This window comes from Rhagoletis zephyria, unplaced genomic scaffold (assembly GCF_001687245.7).
Source record: "Rhagoletis zephyria isolate East Lansing unplaced genomic scaffold, Rhagoletis_zephyria_1.1 Rzeph_scaffold_00416, whole genome shotgun sequence".
Taxonomy (NCBI): Eukaryota; Metazoa; Arthropoda; class Insecta; order Diptera; family Tephritidae; genus Rhagoletis; species Rhagoletis zephyria.
This window is the reverse complement of record NW_016157500.1, coordinates 241,404-261,218: the sequence shown is the minus strand read 5'-3', so window position 1 is coordinate 261,218 and position 19,815 is coordinate 241,404. Positions and strand designations below refer to the sequence as shown.

Below are 19,815 nucleotides of genomic sequence, written 5' to 3'. Positions count from 1 at the left end.
GTCTGATAAATAATTTGTCTTTGTATTCTTACATAATAATAATATTAATAGATTGGCGCTTACGCATATGTTAGTGTTTGGCCGAGCTTCTCCTCCAATTTGCGGTGTGCGCCATGATGTTGTCACACAAGGGGGAGGGACCTACAGTTTTACGCCGACTCCGAACGGCGATTGTATTTTTACGAGAACCTGTTTTTCATGGCAGAAATACACTCGGAGGTTTGCCATTGCCTGCCGACGGGCGACCGCTGTTAAGAAATTCTTTTTTCTAAATTTTTTTTATGTATTCTTACATAATTCATGTATTTATTGTGGTATTTTTATTTATTTATTTTTTTTTGGTTAAAATACAGATAAAATTTTATTTATTTCATTAATGTTCGGTTTAACATGGAATAATAATTGTCTAAGTGAAGAAATAAATAGTTTTTTTTTTGTTCAATAACGCCTCACTGGATTTTTTTATGCGGGTTTTTAGAATTTTTTACATGGAGTATCTGAATTTATGCGGTTTTTGAAAATTCTGGAACGCATCCCCTGTTTTTGAAAGTAAAGAACTTTTTTATGAGAATTTTTTTTATGCGGCTTTCTGAAGAACGCATGTACCGCATAAAAAGAGACCTAAGTGTACCTTCTTTTTTGTATCATGTTATAGCCCATTCAATTTTAGTGTAATAATGTGCAAGTTTCAAGTGGCTAAAAATTACCGTTGATTTTCAAAATATGTAAACATTTTTAAGGAATTTTAAAAGAGCACTTAAAAGAGGAAAATTATAGATAAAATGGTAAATGATGTACGAAAAACTGAGGTACTTAGGCGGGTTGGATAAATAAGCGATGAGGTACTAAAGAGAGGGATTTTATTTCAAAGTTAAGTGAAGGTAGTATTAATAAGCAAACACAACAAGTAATTCGTAAAGATTGTCAACGCTTTTTAGTAGAGTTAATAACCCAATTACGACAACGCCTACCCGTTTATATGGATTCTCTACAAAATATTAATTTTTTTCCGTTGAAAATTTTGAAAGTTGCAAAGCCAGATATATATTTTCTCGCCTAGAAAGAGAGAAGTGTAATTATTCTTCAAGTCAAATGATCTTAATCGAACTACAATGGCGAAGACTTATAACAGTGCAGTGGACAAATGTGACCTCTACCGAGAATTTAAAAATTCATTGAACGAAAACCCTTACTCTGAACTTGTAGAATTGGTATTTAGTTTTTTGGTAAGAAAGAATTTTTAGCGCCATGCAAAATTTAAAAACTAAGGTTATGAACGTTGATTAATATAAGATGTTCATTAAAACGTTTAACGAAATGTTGCTGCGATTTTGAAATTACCAATGATCTCATCTCTATGGTTAATTCACAAACTGTATACGCTGATTCAAGCTCTTCGGACCCATCAGAAGAAGAGACATTATATAATTAAGGTATTTGTAGTGTTTTTCTTATTGTATTTATATTTAGTAAAATTCGCGCTTGTCAAGAAAAATGTGCCTGATAGGTTATGAAATATTAGTTGTACCTTATAGCTGTTTGTTTAGTTCTTATATAAAAATCAACGTAAATAAAACAAGATGAAATTTGCGAAAAGTTGCTGGCTTTTATTTAGCTTCTTTTTTCATAGTGTCTAACGTTTTCCAGCCTTTTTTTTAGTCCATTTAGCTTCACATTTTTTAATCATCTGGTTGCACTGGTTTTTATTTGTGTTAAAATGACACGATTGAATGCATTTAAAAGCATTGGCGCGTATTCATAGTCCAGCAACTAAGTCGAAACTAACAAAGTTGCAACTTAAATTTAAGTATCAACTTAAAATTTACCTCTATTCATAGTCGCATTTCAGACTTCTACTAAGTAGTTTCGACTTAGTTTACGATATAGCAAAACGAGTGTGAAAATGTATCGATTTTTCTTTACGATATTTTGGAAAAATTACATTTTTATTAAATAATATCAAGTTTGATCATCCGTTTATGTAATTTTTATTTTCATTGCATGATTATGCAAAAGAATAAGGTATCATTTTCTTGTTAATTGTGTGAAATAGCCAGAACAACCGCAGTGATGTGAAGTCGATGTTTATCGAAAGCATGCTGTGAAACATACAAATAGTAGATATCTAAATGTTATGCACAAATTTACTTTAAAAGAACTAGCGTGAAACTGACTTATTATTTGAAAATTTATCTAAATTATTCCAATTATAAAATTGTGATGTAGCTTTATTCGAATTGTAATACGCATTTAATTTCATCTTCCGATTAAAATGGATCGATCTTTGTAAATTTTAATTGGAGATTATTCAATATTATCAAAATCACCCTCTACCAACTTAATTTTTACATATTTCGTCTGTTTTCCCTTAATTTGATAAAATACTTCTTCCTAGTTACGACTTAGTTGCAGCTGCAGCCGAAACTAAATTTTAAGTTGGTACTTAGCCAGAAAAGTCGAAACTAAGGCGACTATGAATAGCTTTAGTTGTGACTTAGAATAGTTTCGACTTAGTTGAGTACTAAATATGACTATGAATATGCGCCATTATTTTTAAATTTTCTATGGTACCAACAAATATTTTGGTTAATATCGTTTCTAGATCTAGAAAACTTTCATGATATAGAACGACTTCTATCTCTATCTCTAGATCTTGATCTAATTTGTAATTCATTTATATCTGCTGTAATTTTGTTAAGATTTTGGAAAATGGCTGTAGTTAACTCAGTAAAATTTCTAATGCATTGTTCAAGAATATTATTATTATTTTCTACAATAGCGACATTGAAAGATTTAGGCGAAAGGGGTTTATTTATCGAATCAAATAATTTATCGTCAAGAGAAACAATTTTTTCAGTATTTTGATTATTACAAGAAGTTATATGAATTTGTATTTGTTGCGGCAACTTCCTACTCCATAATTTAAATAAAAGTTTACTGACAATTGACTCGGAACCTGCTAAAGATTTCATATGTCTATAAAGTTCTGATGGTGACCAATCTCCTAGTTCGGTATTTGAAAATAATTGTTCTAACCTCTTCTCTTCGCTAAGAGAAAATCTTTCACATAAAACTTTCTTAATTGTTTCATATTTGTTAATCAAAGGAGGCGGATTGATAACATCAATAATTTTAGATATTTACTCTCTTTAAAGAACAACTAAAACGTTTTGAAATTTGATATTATCATCCCGTATATTGTTAATTTCGAAGGAGAAACCATGCTTCAGGACAATCTTCCCAATTATTAGGCATTTTAATAGATTTTGATAAACTCGCACTCAACTTATTTTCATTTGGAACAACATTAGGTTGTATACTTTGTGAAATGTTTAAGTCTGGGTATTCATGTTGATTTTCTGTTGTTGTTGTGAAGTTGCGTGTGCGTATTGGTGATCATTGCATTTTGAAATAAAATTGAGAAGTGTACAAAATAAATCTATATATTATATTTGAAATTAACACAAATAATATTTATGTATGTATTTATAAACAAAAAAATTATTAAAAGTTTAAATAAAACGCTAATAAAAATTAATTAAATCAATATAAAATTAGTTATATGAGTTAACGTTAATAATTTTAAATTTCTTTTACAAATTTTGGTTTTATAATTTAATTATATTGAAAATGGTAGATTGTTAAATCTCTAAATTGATTTGTTAATAAATTTTAAAATAATTTTGTTTTTTTTTGTTAATAAGTTTTATTTATGTTAACACGATTTTAGCCCAAGACATAAATTTTCAAACATTATTAGAGGAACAACAAAAAGATCAAACACTTTATGACATAATATATGATCAAAATTCCAACAGTAATTTAAAAGAAATTAATCCCACTGGGAAAATAGGTAAGCACCTCACGAGGTAAGCCATGTTTTCTTTCAGTTTTTAGTACCAAAGTTGTCATCATGGCCAATGTTATCTACTAGTAAAGCGCAAAATGAACACCTCCGACGACACATTACGTTGTCAGTTGCAAAATAACGTGCAGCCGAAGTTATTTCCAAGCATCGAACTACTCCGAGCGACTGATCTGCATTAGTGACGAAATTGATGGTACAATTGTACTTTTTCGGTACATTTTGGAAGCCAAAAGTACATTGGTATACATTGACATTTTTGTCAAGATACGTTACTGCACTACAATTATGTCGAAATACCACACTCTATTTACTTGGAGTTTTGAATTTTTGTGCATAAAAATATAGACATCTTATTCTACCTTATTTAAGTAAATACGTGGTGTTTATTAAAAACGAAACTCTTACTTAAATAAAAATAAGTTTCTGTCATAATAGGTCTATTCATAAAATTTTCCAGTAAGTACTAGCAGCCAGAGAATAAAAGAATCATAGCGAGTAAAATTGAGGGAAGACTAAAATATCAGAAAAAGTTATTGATCGCAGTAAAACTTACGCCATTCTGACTTTCTGATAGGTAAGTAAGTTTTTTCTAACAAATATTTTTGATACCACATAATGACGCATTCAAAAATAAAAGAATCTCCTCCAAGCACCCTTCCTTGTTTCACAAAAATTAAGTAGATATAGCTACAAATGTGTCTTTAAAATTATCCCATTTTCGTTTTAACGATCAACTGATAAATTCGGTCAGAACCTTTCAGCATTATTATCTATTTTGGTATATTTCTCAATATTTTGCGTAAATTCCGTCCAACAAATTTTTTCATCCACAATTGAATAATTTTATATGGCAGCCATAGTAGACGCACGGAAATTAGAAAATTAGAGATTAATAGTAAATTAACTAAACTAAACTTTTCTTCCTTTCATTTGTTTATTCACGAACACATGTTGTGGTCAGCAGACATTTACTTGTAAGTTTTTGTAGGTAAAATTTTTTCCAGCAGAAATTGGCAGATCTCAGTGTCATTTACGCTCTCGATTTCCTCCACTTTGCTAGATTTTAGGTAAAGTGTGTTTGCATTGTTCAACTTTGCGTTCAACATTTGCGTTCAACTCAGCGCAGGGTTGCACGAAAAAAAAAGTTGAATGGCTAAAAATATCAAAATATGAAAAAATATCAAAATATTCGCCATAAAAAGGTGTTTGCATTATTCAACTTTGCATTCAACTTTTGGTTGAACGGCCTTTCAACTAATCGCTTTCGACAAAGTTGGTCGCCAGCCAACATTTAGCCATTCAACTTTTTTTCGTGCAACCCTGCGTTGAGTTGAACGCAAATGTTGAGCGCAAAGTTCAACAGTGCAAACACTGCTGTACGAGAACACTGCTATTAACTTGTTTATTTCTATAAAAGGAAATATTTTGCAAAATATTTTTGTAAAACTTCCATTCCGTTAAGTGAACGGTTTTATTTTTAATTTTTATATTACTAGCACTTAATAAGTATAACTTGTATGCTTTTCTTGATTACCTTGGCGTTTTGGTGGCCTTTTCAAACAATTGATTTGCACTTATGTTTTCCACCTTCGAAACGCGATGTTTTATATCATGATTTTTATACAGAAAATCTAAAAACATATGTATATGTAACTATGTATGTATGGTCTTTGGAATGTTGGTACTTTTTCGGCTTATTTAGTACACTTTCTGTGGCCATTTGGTACAAAATTAAAAAACTCATTTATCATCCCTGATCTGCATTACACGTAACTTACTTTGTAAAGCGGCTCAGAAGTATGTCTGATACCAAATGTACATTCTAAATTCCTACTTACATAAGGCGGCCACGTCTTTGTTAAAGTAAGGGAGATTCGTCAGTGACGTGGTAAGGACAGCCGGGTAAAGTGTAAGTTGCTGGTAAGGTATCACCTAGCGGTCCTTACCACTTCCCTGCCGAATCTCCATTACTTTAACAAAGACGTGGCCGCCTTATGTAAGCAGGAATTAAGAATGTACATGTGGTATCAGACATACTTCTGAGCCGCTTTACAAAGTAAGTTACGTGTAATGCAGAGCAGTCGCTCTCGGAGTAGTTCGATGCTTGGAAATAACTTCGGCTGCACGTTATTTTGCAACTGACAACGTAATGTGTCGTCGGAGGTGTTCATTTTGCGCTTTACTAGTAGATGACATTGGCCATGATGACAATTTTGGTACTAGAAACTGAAAGAAAACATGGCTTACCTCGTAAGGTGCTGACGTATTTTCCCAGTGGGATATTCCAGTACCTAATCTTAATATTTGGTGTGATATTTCTCAACAACCTTTTAGACCATTTGTTCCGAATTCTACGAGAAAAATCATTTTTGATAAAATTCATTCTTTATCACATCCAAGTGTCCGAACAACTAGGCGATTGATTCAATCAAAATATTTTTGGCCTCATATGCGCAAAGAAATAAATAATTGGACTTCTACTTGTATATGTTGTCAAAAATCTAAAATTTCTAACAAGACGCCTTTGCAAAAAATTAGTAATCTGGACGATTTGAACATATTCATATGGATCTTGTTGGTCCATTACCTGTGTCAAAAGAAACTCGTTACATTTTAACTATCATTGATAAACATACACGTTGGCCAGAAGCATATCCACTTAGGGATATTTGTTCAAAATTACGTTTCTCGTTTTGGCATTTCTCTTTATATAAAAGTAGATCAAGGATCACAATTTACATCAAAACTGTTTACAGAATTAACTAAATTGTTAGGATCACACAAAATTCATATGACTCCATATCATCCCCAATCAAACGGGATGATTGAAAGATTTCATAGGATATTAAATACTGCTATTACTGCTTCGGAGGATTCTACCCACTGGTCTGAAATTCTTCCTTGGATGTTATTAGGATTACGTACGTCTGTTAAAGAAGATTTTAAATGCTCTTCTGCAGAATTATTTTATGGACAAACATTAAGATTACCGGGTGAATAAGTTGTTACGAATAATTTTAATAATGAAATTGATAATACAAATGAAACTCTTTCTAAGCTAAGAAAATATTTTTCAAATGTTAGATCAAAGGTTGTACATCACAATAAAGAATACTGTTTTGTTCCTAAAAATTTGGATACTTGTGAGTAAGTTTTTGTTAAAGTTATTCACAAGTCAAATTTGCAATCACCTTATAAAGGACCATTTAAAATTATTTCGAAAAATAACAAAGTATTCAAAATTCAACATGGAAATCTATATATAAATACGCCACAAGAAAAATTTGCAATCCCTTTTTGAAGGCACCGTTCGCTCGATTTCAATGAAACAAACACCGATTTAAAGGATATAACTTCCTCTAATCCAAAAATGTTAATCCGGATACATAGGAGGCGTGGCATCGTATATATAGACTAAAATGTGAAAACCACTATATCTCTAAAACAAATTATGTTGGGGAACTGAAACTTAGCACAGACGCATAGATTGTAAATACCCTACTTACGGTGAAAAAATGGTAGGTACTGGGAAAATGGGCGTGGCACTTCCCATACAAACTGAAATTCTCATATCGCTTATTTCTGGAACCACTTATGCTAACGTCCTGAAATTGGACACAGCAACATATGTTGTCAATACCGTACTTATGGCGAAAAGTGGTAGGTATTGGAAAAGGAGGCGTGGCACCGCCCATACAAACTGAAATTCTTATATCGCTTATCTCTGGAACCGCCTATGCTAACGTCCTGAAATTTCACACAGCAACATATGTTATCAATACCGTACTTACGGCGTAGAGTAGTAGATTTTGGATAAGGGGCGTGGCACTGCCCATACAAACTGAAATTCTCATACCGCTTATCTCTGGAACCACTTATTATATGGTAATGGAATTTTATACACCTACATTTATACACATATAAGATCGCAAGAATCATTCAATTGTGAACCATTTTCTCCCAGCTTTTAAAATCGCATTGAATGATTTTCGTTTTGTGCAAAAGTTTTTAGAAGGATCAGTGTGTTTGTCTTCCGATAGGTGGCGCAGGGATTGAGAGCTATCCTAAAAAATCATATTTATGATCAGATTTGTTTCACTTTTAGAACACATATTAATAACATCAAATTTGGTATAACTTGGTAGCCCAGTCGTGTGATGAAATATTGGGTTTTGGCCCAGTCTTGACAAAAACCCGTGTGAAACCGCCGTTAGAGAAGAAATATTATCTTTTGTTGCAAAAATTCAAAATACTTTCTCAACCGTTAACAATTCTGATGAAAAAAAGAAAGAGTTTATGTAGATGTGGGCAATTTAGTTTTTAACCTCCAAGAGGCTCTCAGACAAATATAATCGAAAAACTTATTTACAGTCTGAATTGGTATATGTTTGACATATTAGTCAGTGATAAACATTACATCTGTACATACAAAAACATATGCATATTTTTTAAAAATGAAAATCGAGGTTCCTTTTTCCGTTTAATTACAAAAGCTACTAAAGAAATTTGGGGGAGGCTTGCTAGAATTAGCATTAGTCAATCCGGTATTAACGTTCATAATTCGATTTTAAGTTTTCCTGTAAATTCGCTATATATTATGCAGGTGGACTTCAAAATAGTAATTCGCATAAAGAAGTTGACAGGTAAAATTCAAAAGTGTATGAAGAAAGATGTCGAATTTCGACAACTGGGCGATACTAGTATGATTAAAACAATTTCAATAGATTTACTCAAACCTGCAAATATAATTTCTGGTACAACACAAAATTCTAATTCACTAACAATTAGAAATACAAAAAAGAAAATAACATTTAACATTAATTAATTTATCGTTTTACTGGAGGTGGAAGAAATGTAGGCTAATTAAACTGTGTATTTTTGCACATGTTTGCATTCTTGAAGTTAAATTTATTGTTCTATGAATTCGTTTGTTATTGAAAAAGAAAATTTTTGATTATTAATAAATTACCAAGAATTTAAACAAATGTAAAAACATACAGTTTAAGTACCATACAATAATATTATTTTGTATGAAAATTCTACTTCACATACTAATTTTCAACAATTTAGATCAAATATTTTCTGAAATATCATAGTTTTTGCATTTTTCGAAAATCCGTTATATGAGAAGGTGGCGTGGTTGCCGTCCGATTTCGCCCATTTTCAGTAGAAACCTACGATAAAGGGCAGCCTATATACCATATTTCGTTGAGATATCTCAATTTTTGCTCGAGTTATCGTGTACATGGACAGACGGACAGACAGACATGGCTTACATTTGTCTATATCTATTGCGATTCCTTTAGGCTGTTACAAATAACCGTTATGCGAACAAAGTTATAATACCTTGGGCACAAGGGCGCTCGGGTATAGTTACATATACTAAAATAAAATAAACATTAAAATAGTACTTACCTGGGCTCCAATACCAACACCGCTAGACCCAGGCAACTTTAAAGTCATTCTGTACAGTTTATAAACCACAATTAAATCATATTAAATTACAATTACAATTACTTGGGCTCCAATACCACCACCGCTTGACCCAAGCAACCCAAACCCTTCGTCATTCTGTAAAGTTAATAAGAAATTGTCTATTATTTGTTTCAATTGATTACATATTTATACATACTACTTTATATACTGCGTAATGTTTGTGGTCAACAGTTGAGGGTCAATGTAGATTTCTTTATTTTATAACAATCCGAAAAATTCAATCGATACTATGTTTCGCAAATAAAATAAGATTAACGCGCCAAAATGAACATCAACATGAAATGTCAAAGCTGCATGCCAGCTGTTTACTTAAAAATTTTAACTTGTTTTGCCTTCAATAACTTTTGGTAGAAATTTTCTCTTCCTCTAAATTTTTCTTTTACGCTCTCGCTGCAAGGGCACCCTGAAATTGTGCATATGGAAACTGTGCATACGAAATAATGCATATGAAAAAAACCGAAATAATGCATATATGCACAGTTTCGGTTGAAAACCGAAATAATGCATATGAAAAAAACCGAAATAATGCATATATGCACAGTTTCGGTTGAAAACCGAAATAATGCATATGAAAAAAACCGAAATAATGCATATATGCACAGTTTCGGTTGAAAACCGAAATAATGCATATGAAAAAAACCGAAATAATGCATATATGCACAGTTTCGGTTGAAAACCGAAATAATGCATATGAAAAAAACCGAAATAATGCATATATGCACAGTTTCGGTTGAAAACCGAAATAATGCATATGAAAAAAACCGAAATAATGCATATATGCACAGTTTCGGTTGAAAACCGAAATAATGCATATGAAAAAAACCGAAATAATGCATATATGCACAGTTTCGGTTGAAAACCGAAATAATGCATATGAAAAAAACCGAAATAATGCATATATGCACAGTTTCGGTTGAAAACCGAAATAATGCATATGAAAAAAACCGAAATAATGCATATATGCACAGTTTCGGTTGAAAACCGAAATAATGCATATGAAAAAAACCGAAATAATGCATATATGCACAGTTTCGGTTGAAAACCGAAATAATGCATATGAAAAAAACCGAAATAATGCATATATGCACAGTTTCGGTTGAAAACCGAAATAATGCATATGAAAAAAACCGAAATAATGCATATATGCACAGTTTCGGTTGAAAACCGAAATAATGCATATGAAAAAAACCGAAATAATGCATATATGCACAGTTTCGGTTGAAAACCGAAATAATGCATATGAAAAAAACCGAAATAATGCATATATGCACAGTTTCGGTTGAAAACCGAAATAATGCATATGAAAAAAACCGAAATAATGCATATATGCACAGTTTCGGTTGAAAACCGAAATAATGCATATGAAAAAAACCGAAATAATGCATATATGCACAGTTTCGGTTGAAAACCGAAATAATGCATATGAAAAAAACCGAAATAATGCATATATGCACAGTTTCGGTTGAAAACCGAAATAATGCATATGAAAAAAACCGAAATAATGCATATATGCACAGTTTCGGTTGAAAACCGAAATAATGCATATGAAAAAAACCGAAATAATGCATATATGCACAGTTTCGGTTGAAAACCGAAATAATGCATATGAAAAAAACCGAAATAATGCATATATGCACAGTTTCGGTTGAAAACCGAAATAATGCATATGAAAAAAACCGAAATAATGCATATATGCACAGTTTCGGTTGAAAACCGAAATAATGCATATAACAAAAACCGAAATAATGCATGCAGGCACAGTTTCGGTTGAAACCCGAAATAATGCATATGAAAAACCCGAAGTAATGCATACATGCACAGTTTCGGTTCAAAACCGAAATAATGCATATGGCAAAAACCGAAATAAAGCATACATGCACAGTTTCGGTTGAAACCGAAATAATGTCTAAATGCACAGTTTCCATATGCGCAATTTCGGTGCCCCGCTGCAAGTACATACTTATTGAAAAAGTTATTGAATGGACCTATGTTTTGCGCCCAGTGGCGTGGATAATTAGCGCGATGCAGAAAATGAAGGTAGCGGCATTATCGGACCGCTAACAATCTTATAGTCGACAGCATCCTCGCATTCGCTGACGTCACACAATACTTTTATGTTTACATTCATTGTTGATAACTTCGTACTTTTCATCGAAATGCTTTTTGGAATATCGAATCTGATTTGAGAAGAGGATATATAGGCCTTTAAAATGGTAAATAATAATCTTTTGTCGGACGTGGCTTGTTGGGATTTTTTTCTCTTATTTTTTTAAATTTTGACCAAAATTTCAACAATATCAAAATATGTAGCACTATCTAAAATTAAATCTATTTTTAAATAAACTGGTAGTTCATTTATTGCAATCGCATAAATTGTCGAAGTTAGGCGACTTTTCTTAAATAATGCCTTGAATTTATATTGTGTATATACCGCAGTTGGCTAAGGAATTCATCAATATTTACTCAAAATTGATATATACAATCGCACTTTAGCAAAAAACAGGTTTTTCTAAAAAAGTTTGGAAATGAGTAGTCCACTTGCAAAGTGCTCTATTTAAATGTTTTTCGATTTTTTGTTTTTGGTGGGTAACGTACAGTATTTAAAGTAGTTTCATGTCCACTAACAATTCTGTGCAAAATCTTTCTATATTCTGTTAAGTACTCTTGCAAAAGTCGCTCTAATACTTATGTATGTATTTATACACTTTCATAAGTCTCCATCTTCTGATGAACTTAGAAAACTGCAAGAAAACATGGTAGTTTCGATGCCTAGCGGAAGACGTCTTAAAAACGAAGCGGACCACCCTTCGTGGAAAAGAGAACGCGAAAAGTTAAAAAAAGCTAGCAATGTAAAAGTTACTGTTTCAAAACTCGCTATATTAAATTATTATATATGAAATTTTCAAAAGCTACCGCATTGCGATTTGTTTTTTAATGTTATTAAGCTCTTATTTATTCAAATTTTGAGATATGTAATAAAAAGAAATATTCAATTTGGATGTAGAGTTGACAACTCATATATGGGTATCTCAAAAACTACTCGACCGATCTCGGCCAAATTTGGGACACATATTGCTTTCATTTGTGTCCACTTCAGTACCTTCCGAAAACTTTTTTCGAAAGCTTCTCAAAAGAACAAAAAAACTGGGATTTGTAGCTATTTAAATCAATAAATACATTTCACGGTGAGTTAATACTTAAACATTTATCGAAGCTCCGATTGTTTTATTTTCTTGTGATATATTTTAATTAAAAGAAACTGTTGACATTTTTATTCGATGCATCGAAAATATCGATGTTCGATATATCGCTATATTTCGATGCATCAAATGGAAAAAAACATCAATGTATTTTTTTGACTTGCATCCCAAAGATGAATACTTGTTTCTGTTGTGGTGGTGGAAATGCACGCTAACAATAGGTAAACTACAGTTTCTTCAGATTGAAACATTTATTTACGATTTTTATTACATTTTCGTTTGCGTGTATGCTCTTGTGTATGCCATTTAAAACACCATCGAGATTTATAAAAAGATTGTGCGTGCAAAGTTTTGTTTGAAAAGCAAATTACATACATATGTACATATGTATGTATTTATAACACTTGTAAGAACTAATTGCGGGTTATCACTTCCCACAGACCCAGTGAGAGGGTTTACGGCATTTAAAAACGAGGTTTAAATGTCGCTGGATACTGCTGGAAGCGAGGCCGAAGTACAGTATTTCCACTTTTATCATACTCTTTTCCGGTTTGCCCGAGAATTACTCCATCGCCACCCTTTCCATCTTTTCCACCCGAATTCGCTTCAATTACATCAACAATACGTGGGTTCTTACGGTACTTGTACCACCAGTATTCAAACACAAGTGTAATGCAGGCCATTCCGATTCCGACAAAGATAACTATAAAAACGCCGCCAATATTATGTATAGATATACCGTCGGACTGATCCTCAGGCTTATCACATTTAGCTTGGGTTTCATCGTTTTTCCACCATTTTTCCTTTAGTTTTTCCAGCTGTCGCTTGTTGAGTAGAGTTAAAATTCTATTTAAAGGGTAAACATACATGTGTATTCTGTAGTATTCGTATATTAGCTTTTACATATATATGTACCTCATTTACTAAAAAACTGTTACAATTCAATAAACGGGATTTTTAGGAGACGTGTTTTAAGTTTCTAATTTTTTCTGTATTACTCGTATATAATCAAGTATTTACTTTTACATAGACTGCTTTTACACAGTTCAAGTATTGAGTTCAATTCTGCTCGCATGTGGAAGAGAGGGGGTGAGAGGAAAAGGGACGAGTACACATGCGTCTGTACCGTCAAGTCGTTTCAACTTTCTTGCTTTGCTTTTGGCATTTTCGTTGCTTCCCATTTAAAGAACCAAAGACTTGAATTCAACAGAATTGAAACGTGTAAAAGCAAATAAAAAACACAAAAGAGAATGAGCAAGAATTGCTTTCAAGTACTTGAATCATGTAAACAGGTGATACATCTATACCTCATTCACTACAAAACTGTTACAATTCAATAAACTCTCGAAATGCACACCACAGATGCACATATTCCCTTCATAACCGGAAACATTGTGTACAAATACAAGTGAGATATCTTAGCAATAGACGTCATCCTGGGCCACAGCTGCGATCATCTGTTTTTTAGAGTTGCTTATCTTGGTCTAAACTGCTCTTTTTGACCTGAGTTGCATTAAATAGTCTCTTAAAACTTGGTAGTATTTGTTGTTCAAATGCTTTTTAAAAATGCTATTTACAAAATTTCGTTTTGATTGCGACATTAGAAATATTCAGATTATAAAAGTTTTTCACATATGTTTTAAGATTTTAAAGCTTTTTAAAAATACGGTAGAATGCAACAATGTGCTTGAATTTGTTTGCATCTTCGTCAGCTTATTCGTTTGCAGACTAGAAAAATTGCGAACAGCCATCAAAATACTGATTAAAATTACACATCTTTCACTGGACACACAAATGGGTGCGCGCCGCAAAATTCAGCCCTAATGGTAAGTTAATTTCATTGTGCGGCGATGACAAGTTAAGAATTTGCGATACATTTTCAGGTGAATGTGTGCGAACGTTCACCGTGGGAAGAGGTATGGGACGACAGCTGGCATGGCATCTAGACGGTAATCTGGTGGCTTTAGCATTAAGTTGTAACCGCTTTAAGATATTTGACATAGCTGAAGGCGAGCTAATACAGTGCATTCGTCGCCGGAGAATGATGTTGCATTTCACCCAAGTGGAAATTTCTTGGTGACTGGCGGCGATGACGATACAATAAGATTGCTTGATTTATTAGAAGGTCGACCAATTTATACACGGTAGTAGTGCACTTTAGCGGAACCACATAATATATATTTTTTCCTGTATTCAACAGTTGCTCGTTTGGAAATCTAATTTGCATACATTTGATGCCAATAGCTCTCGCAACAAGCAAGCCAGCTCTCAAAGAGTCCAAATTGATTTTAGTCATGCAACAGCTCCACATAACTCCGACATAGACACACACACCAGTTGCTGCAGTACCAAAAAGCTGTGATGACAGTATTTTAATTGATCCACGACAATCGGTGGCATATGGAATGCGTGATGGAAATTTTCTGGTGCTTGATAGCCAATATACTACAAGAGTGAAACGCTACAAGTGAAACGCTGTGATAGTATTTTTTCTTAAATTTCCATCTTTTATTTGCAGTTACATTAAGAAGCTCATAGAGGACAGAGCGGTTGGTGAGGAAGGTGTCGAGTTACTGCTGTACTGCAACTGGGAAAATCCGCATTTCGCACGTGCTCCACTCGTATGGAATAGTAGCTTATGTCGAAAGGCTGGTTTTAGTATAATGCGGCATTCGCAGCATACCCTCACTGGCGCCGAGCCGTTGAAGAAATTTTGGATAAATAAACGTGCAAGAAATAGTTCCGATACTAGCACGTCCATATTCTTGTTAAGGGTCATCAAAAAATTCCTTGTGTTGTAAATAATAAAGGGAATGCCGGATTATACTAAAGCCAGCTTCCCGACATAAACTACTATTCCATACGAACACAGAAATATAAATGTATCTAAAACTGAATAACTCAAATCAAATTGGATTGCATTTGCATAATATACCTAATATTGGAATCTGTTTTGATCGTAAAAAATACAACTTGCAATCATTTAGATTATAGTTTTGAAAGAAATTGATTGCAATCGTAAATTATGTAAAAATTGTCAATAACAATCTGCCTAAAATTTCTTTTCCCCATGTAACGGTTATAAAATACGTTAAATCCGCACTATCTGCATTAACAAAAAATATACATTGGAATATTTAAAATAAACCGATTCATATTTATTTTCTAATAAGAATTGTTTCTTAATTGAAAGTATTTAATACTAATATAATGTAGTGGTTAATGTTTAAAAATGAATTCGCAATATGTCCGCAGCTCAGGTTGATTTAAAGATCCGTTTAAATTTTTCGAATTACATCTACTTGAATACAGGATAGGCAGGGTTGCATACAAATGGTAGTTCCGTAAATATTTAAAATATGTTAGTTCATTCAATATTTGCATCTGGGCCAATAAATAATAACAAATATAGCCGAAAAAAACAAAGTTTCAATTAAAACGAGTTTTTATAACCCCCCATAAAATTCCGATTAATTTTAAATACGAAAATAACGATATTTTTTCATGGAGATTTATTTTTTTAATATACCTTGTTTATACCTACACAAAAACCGGATTAGCAAAAAACCGATTGGACTCAACATATATTTCTTTACAGCATTTATCCCCCTGTCTTTATAGCGCACTCGATAAAGTCTTATTCAAAAGTAAACAAAATTGCTATTTTTAAACGACATTTTTTTAATAAATAATTTGCGCGGTTGACCGAAATGGAAACAAACAATAATTGTAATTTATTATAACAATAATACGAATTTAAAACGGGCTGTATAAAGAAAACCAGCCTATTGTCACTTCACTTTCCAATGGTGCTGATTGCTGCAAGAATTATTTAGCGATTTAGAGCATAATCAACACAATATATGCACATAAATATGTATTATTTCACAGATCTCACGGCCAGCTTAGAAATACGTCACCAAAATTATATAAAATTTAAGTAGGAATTATTTTTATTTATAACGTAAAGGCCCTATCTGACCCATTCTGATAAGTATATTTCCCCTAAAGTTAACCCATTTTATTTAATTTGTCTCTCGTGAAAATATATATATATTTTTTTTAATTTTCAGATATGTACATATATTTTAAATTTTTGCTTTAATTTTTGTATCCTTTTAATATTTAATTAGATACCTTTAGATTAAAACAAGCTTAAAACGAAACAGCACAGCAACCCTTTTCTGTTCATCTTGAGAACACAAAACCCTCTTTTGTTAAAATTCGGCGCTGCACAAAATCCTGGCGTTTATATTTTCCAACAAAATACCACTTCGCAACCCTGGATTTTCACGAAGCGTTTCATTCGGGTCGTAGTTTTGCAACTTCGGGCCATTCGGTGTTGTATGCCATATTGGCTGCCATATTTTTCACACTGTCATCGCCATATTGAACACCCTGTCAACTATCTGTCAACCCTAAGATATCTCACTTGTATTCTTCCACAATGACCGGAAATTATACAAGATTTTAACATCACATTTCCATTCTTTCAGTTGTGATTCTTTAGTTCTAAATACCAAGAGAGTGCTGGAATTTCTAGCTCATTTATGGTTTTATTCAAATTGATGTGGGAAAATATTCTTCCCACATTTGCTGCTGTGACGACTGGAATACAAATTTGATTCAAATGAGGAAACGCGTTTTCTTATTTTCTTAAAATTTTACTTACAAAAAAGTGAAAGAAAACTTTTAATTTATTCGTTGAAGTCGGAAAAAACTGTAATATGTACTATTTAGTAGAGTTGTCAAACTATCGATAGTGCCACCATCGATAGTTTCCATGTTTCAGAAAAAACTTTCATTACTCGTTGATAGTTTCCAGCAATACTATCGATAGTGCCAAACGCTACCATCGATAGTACTATCGATAGTCAATGTAATGTTAAAAACTGTTCCAAATTAACAGGGACGGCATCGAAAAACAAAAAAACAAAATATTGAAAATATAAACACACGTAGCACAGTGCCGCCTAAGTGGGCATAAATCGAAAAATTCGTTATCTGCAATGTGAGCTTGTTTGGTATTTCTGTAAAGACAATTTATCCACTAAAAAGAATTAGATAGACATTTCCCTAAAAAAATAGTTATATGCCACCAGGAAGCCACTAAAGTCGACAAATTTTATACTAAGAATTTTAATAAAAGCATAGCCAGGCGTAAGCTCTTCACAGAAAAAAATGTCAAAAATATATTCTTTGAAATAAAATGTTGGTTTGACGTTTCTTGTTTCCATATAGATAGTAGAGAATTACAGGAATTAAAATTATGGAATAAAATTAAGCACACGGTGTCCCTGCGGTGTTCCAAAAAAACATTTTTTTTAAACAAAATTTCAAAAAATTTTAGTGGAATGAATAAAAAATATGTGTAAAAATAGGTTATTTTTTATTATTTTATTAAATAGTACGGGCTTTTATCTTTCAAAAGAAGAAATAAGAACCTGCTAATTTTTTGCACTTTCTGAAGTAATGCGTTTTTCGCTAATGCATAAAATAAGTTTTTCATTTTTTGTCAGTGCTTTGAGATCTGCACGATTCGTTCCATTTTCAAAAATGAAGTGTCAGATTAAAAATCTTAACCTGTGGACAATAGAAGGTTTATTTTTTTTTAAAGAGTTGCCTCCTGTTAAAAAATTAGATTGTTAAAAAATTAAATTCAAATTTGTTTATAAGTTAAATGAATTATTAAGAGATGGGTATCAATCGAAATCTGTATTAACTACATGTATAGAGTTGCCACCTGTTTAAAAAAATCCAATTCCACTTAAACTAAAGGAATTAGGTAATTGAAATGGATAGCTATCACCATAAGGGAGTCAGACGAGAGATGTTTAAGAAGGTTTTAGCTTAAAAATGTTACGAATAGGGTTACCACCTGTTTGTAAAGTCGAATTTAGTTAAAATAAAATAATAATTACGTCAAACCATAGGATTACGCCATCGTGTTTGTTGTTTTAGTACAAATACATACATTGCAAATCAGTGATTTGTTCTGATTACATTTCTTTCAAATTACTGGACTCTTAAATTAAATCAGGAATGTTTTTACTCTCCACTTATTTCTTGCTAAATATGGCAAATTTTTTCATTTGTCTTATACTCATATTCAGTTACCTTATTCCCTTAATTAAAGTGAATTTGATTTTTTAAACATGTGGCAACCCTTCTACGTGTCATTTAGAGGTAAAGTATTTTCAAAAGTAGTTCAATTGATACCCATATTGTAATATCTAATTTATTTAACTTATTAAATAATTTTAATAAAATTTGTAACAGGTGGCAACCCTTTTTAAAAATAAATAACTTTATTACACATCTACAGGCCAAGCGCTGTCATTTCACACCTCACTTTGGAAAATAGAACGAACTATGTATATGTACATACCTATGTAAAAGCCACAAGAACCCAAATTTTCAACTTCAAACAGCATTTACAGTGAAAGTATGGAAGTTATCTAAAAACCAATTGCATTTTTGAATTTAGCGTCCTCAATTTTACTATGAAGCGAATGTTCATTTCATATGGAAGGGAAGCACTGTGCGTAGGGCNCATGAGCATAAGGTTTCCATCAGCTCCAGATATTGTGAAAAACGAGGTCAAAATGTCAAAAAATCGGGTTTTTTTGGCAATATTTTAGAAGCTCTAGCAAATAAACAAAAGGCGGTATTAGGCTTAAATTAAAGCTAGAAGTCTCGACTACTATCCCTGAAAATACCATCCCTACACCATGACCTGATGGTCACTTATAGTCATTTATTGAACAGCAAAACCTGATTTTGTGCGCAGTTTGAGTACCCACCGCAATTAAACAACAGGGGATAGAGCCTTCCACTTGGGCTGAAATTAAGGCTTCAACTTTCGACTACAATCGCTTAAAATACCATTCCTGAACCTTAACCCTAAGGTCACTTATAGTTATTTATTTAACAGCAAAAAGTGGTTTTGGCAAAACTTATTTATTTTTTTTCAATAGCACAGTATTTATTCCATTATTTTTATACCCGAGCGCACTTGTGCACGAGGGTATTATAACTTTGTTCACATAACGGTTGTTTGTAACAGGCAAAACGAATCGAGATAGATATAGACAAATGTATACATAAATGATCAGAAGGAAAAGAGAAATCGATTAAGCGGTGACTGTCTGTCCGTCCGTCCGTCCGTCCGTCCGTCCGTCTGTGCACACGATAACTCGAGTAAAAATTGAGATATCTTAACGAAACTTGGTACGTGAACTTCTTTTGGGC

The 19,815-nt window shown here is 32.5% G+C and overlaps 1 protein-coding gene and 1 long non-coding RNA gene across 4 annotated transcripts in view; one reads left to right on the top strand and one right to left on the bottom strand.

The window, feature by feature from the left end:
- Nucleotides 1-12,782: 12,782 nt before the first annotated feature.
- The window catches only part of Ir25a (ionotropic receptor 25a), a 75,308-nt gene continuing 68,275 nt past the window's right edge, over nucleotides 12,783-19,815 (bottom strand). The window contains exon 9 of the mRNA XM_017611514.1: nucleotides 12,783-13,410. Coding sequence (XP_017467003.1) covers nucleotides 13,029-13,410 — 382 coding nt within the window. The 3' untranslated portion in view covers nucleotides 12,783-13,028. The remainder of the gene's footprint in view (nucleotides 13,411-19,815) is intronic.
- On the top strand, nucleotides 14,195-15,711 carry LOC108359595 (uncharacterized). Of its 3 annotated transcripts, XR_001846959.1 has the most exons (5): nucleotides 14,197-14,390; nucleotides 14,448-14,513; nucleotides 14,568-14,708; nucleotides 14,765-15,031; nucleotides 15,083-15,711. It is a non-coding gene; the product is annotated as an uncharacterized LOC108359595 (long non-coding RNA). The 3 variants fall into 3 exon arrangements; XR_001846957.1 differs by having other exon boundaries at nucleotides 14,195-14,390; nucleotides 14,448-14,708; XR_001846958.1 differs by having other exon boundaries at nucleotides 14,196-14,390; nucleotides 14,448-14,689.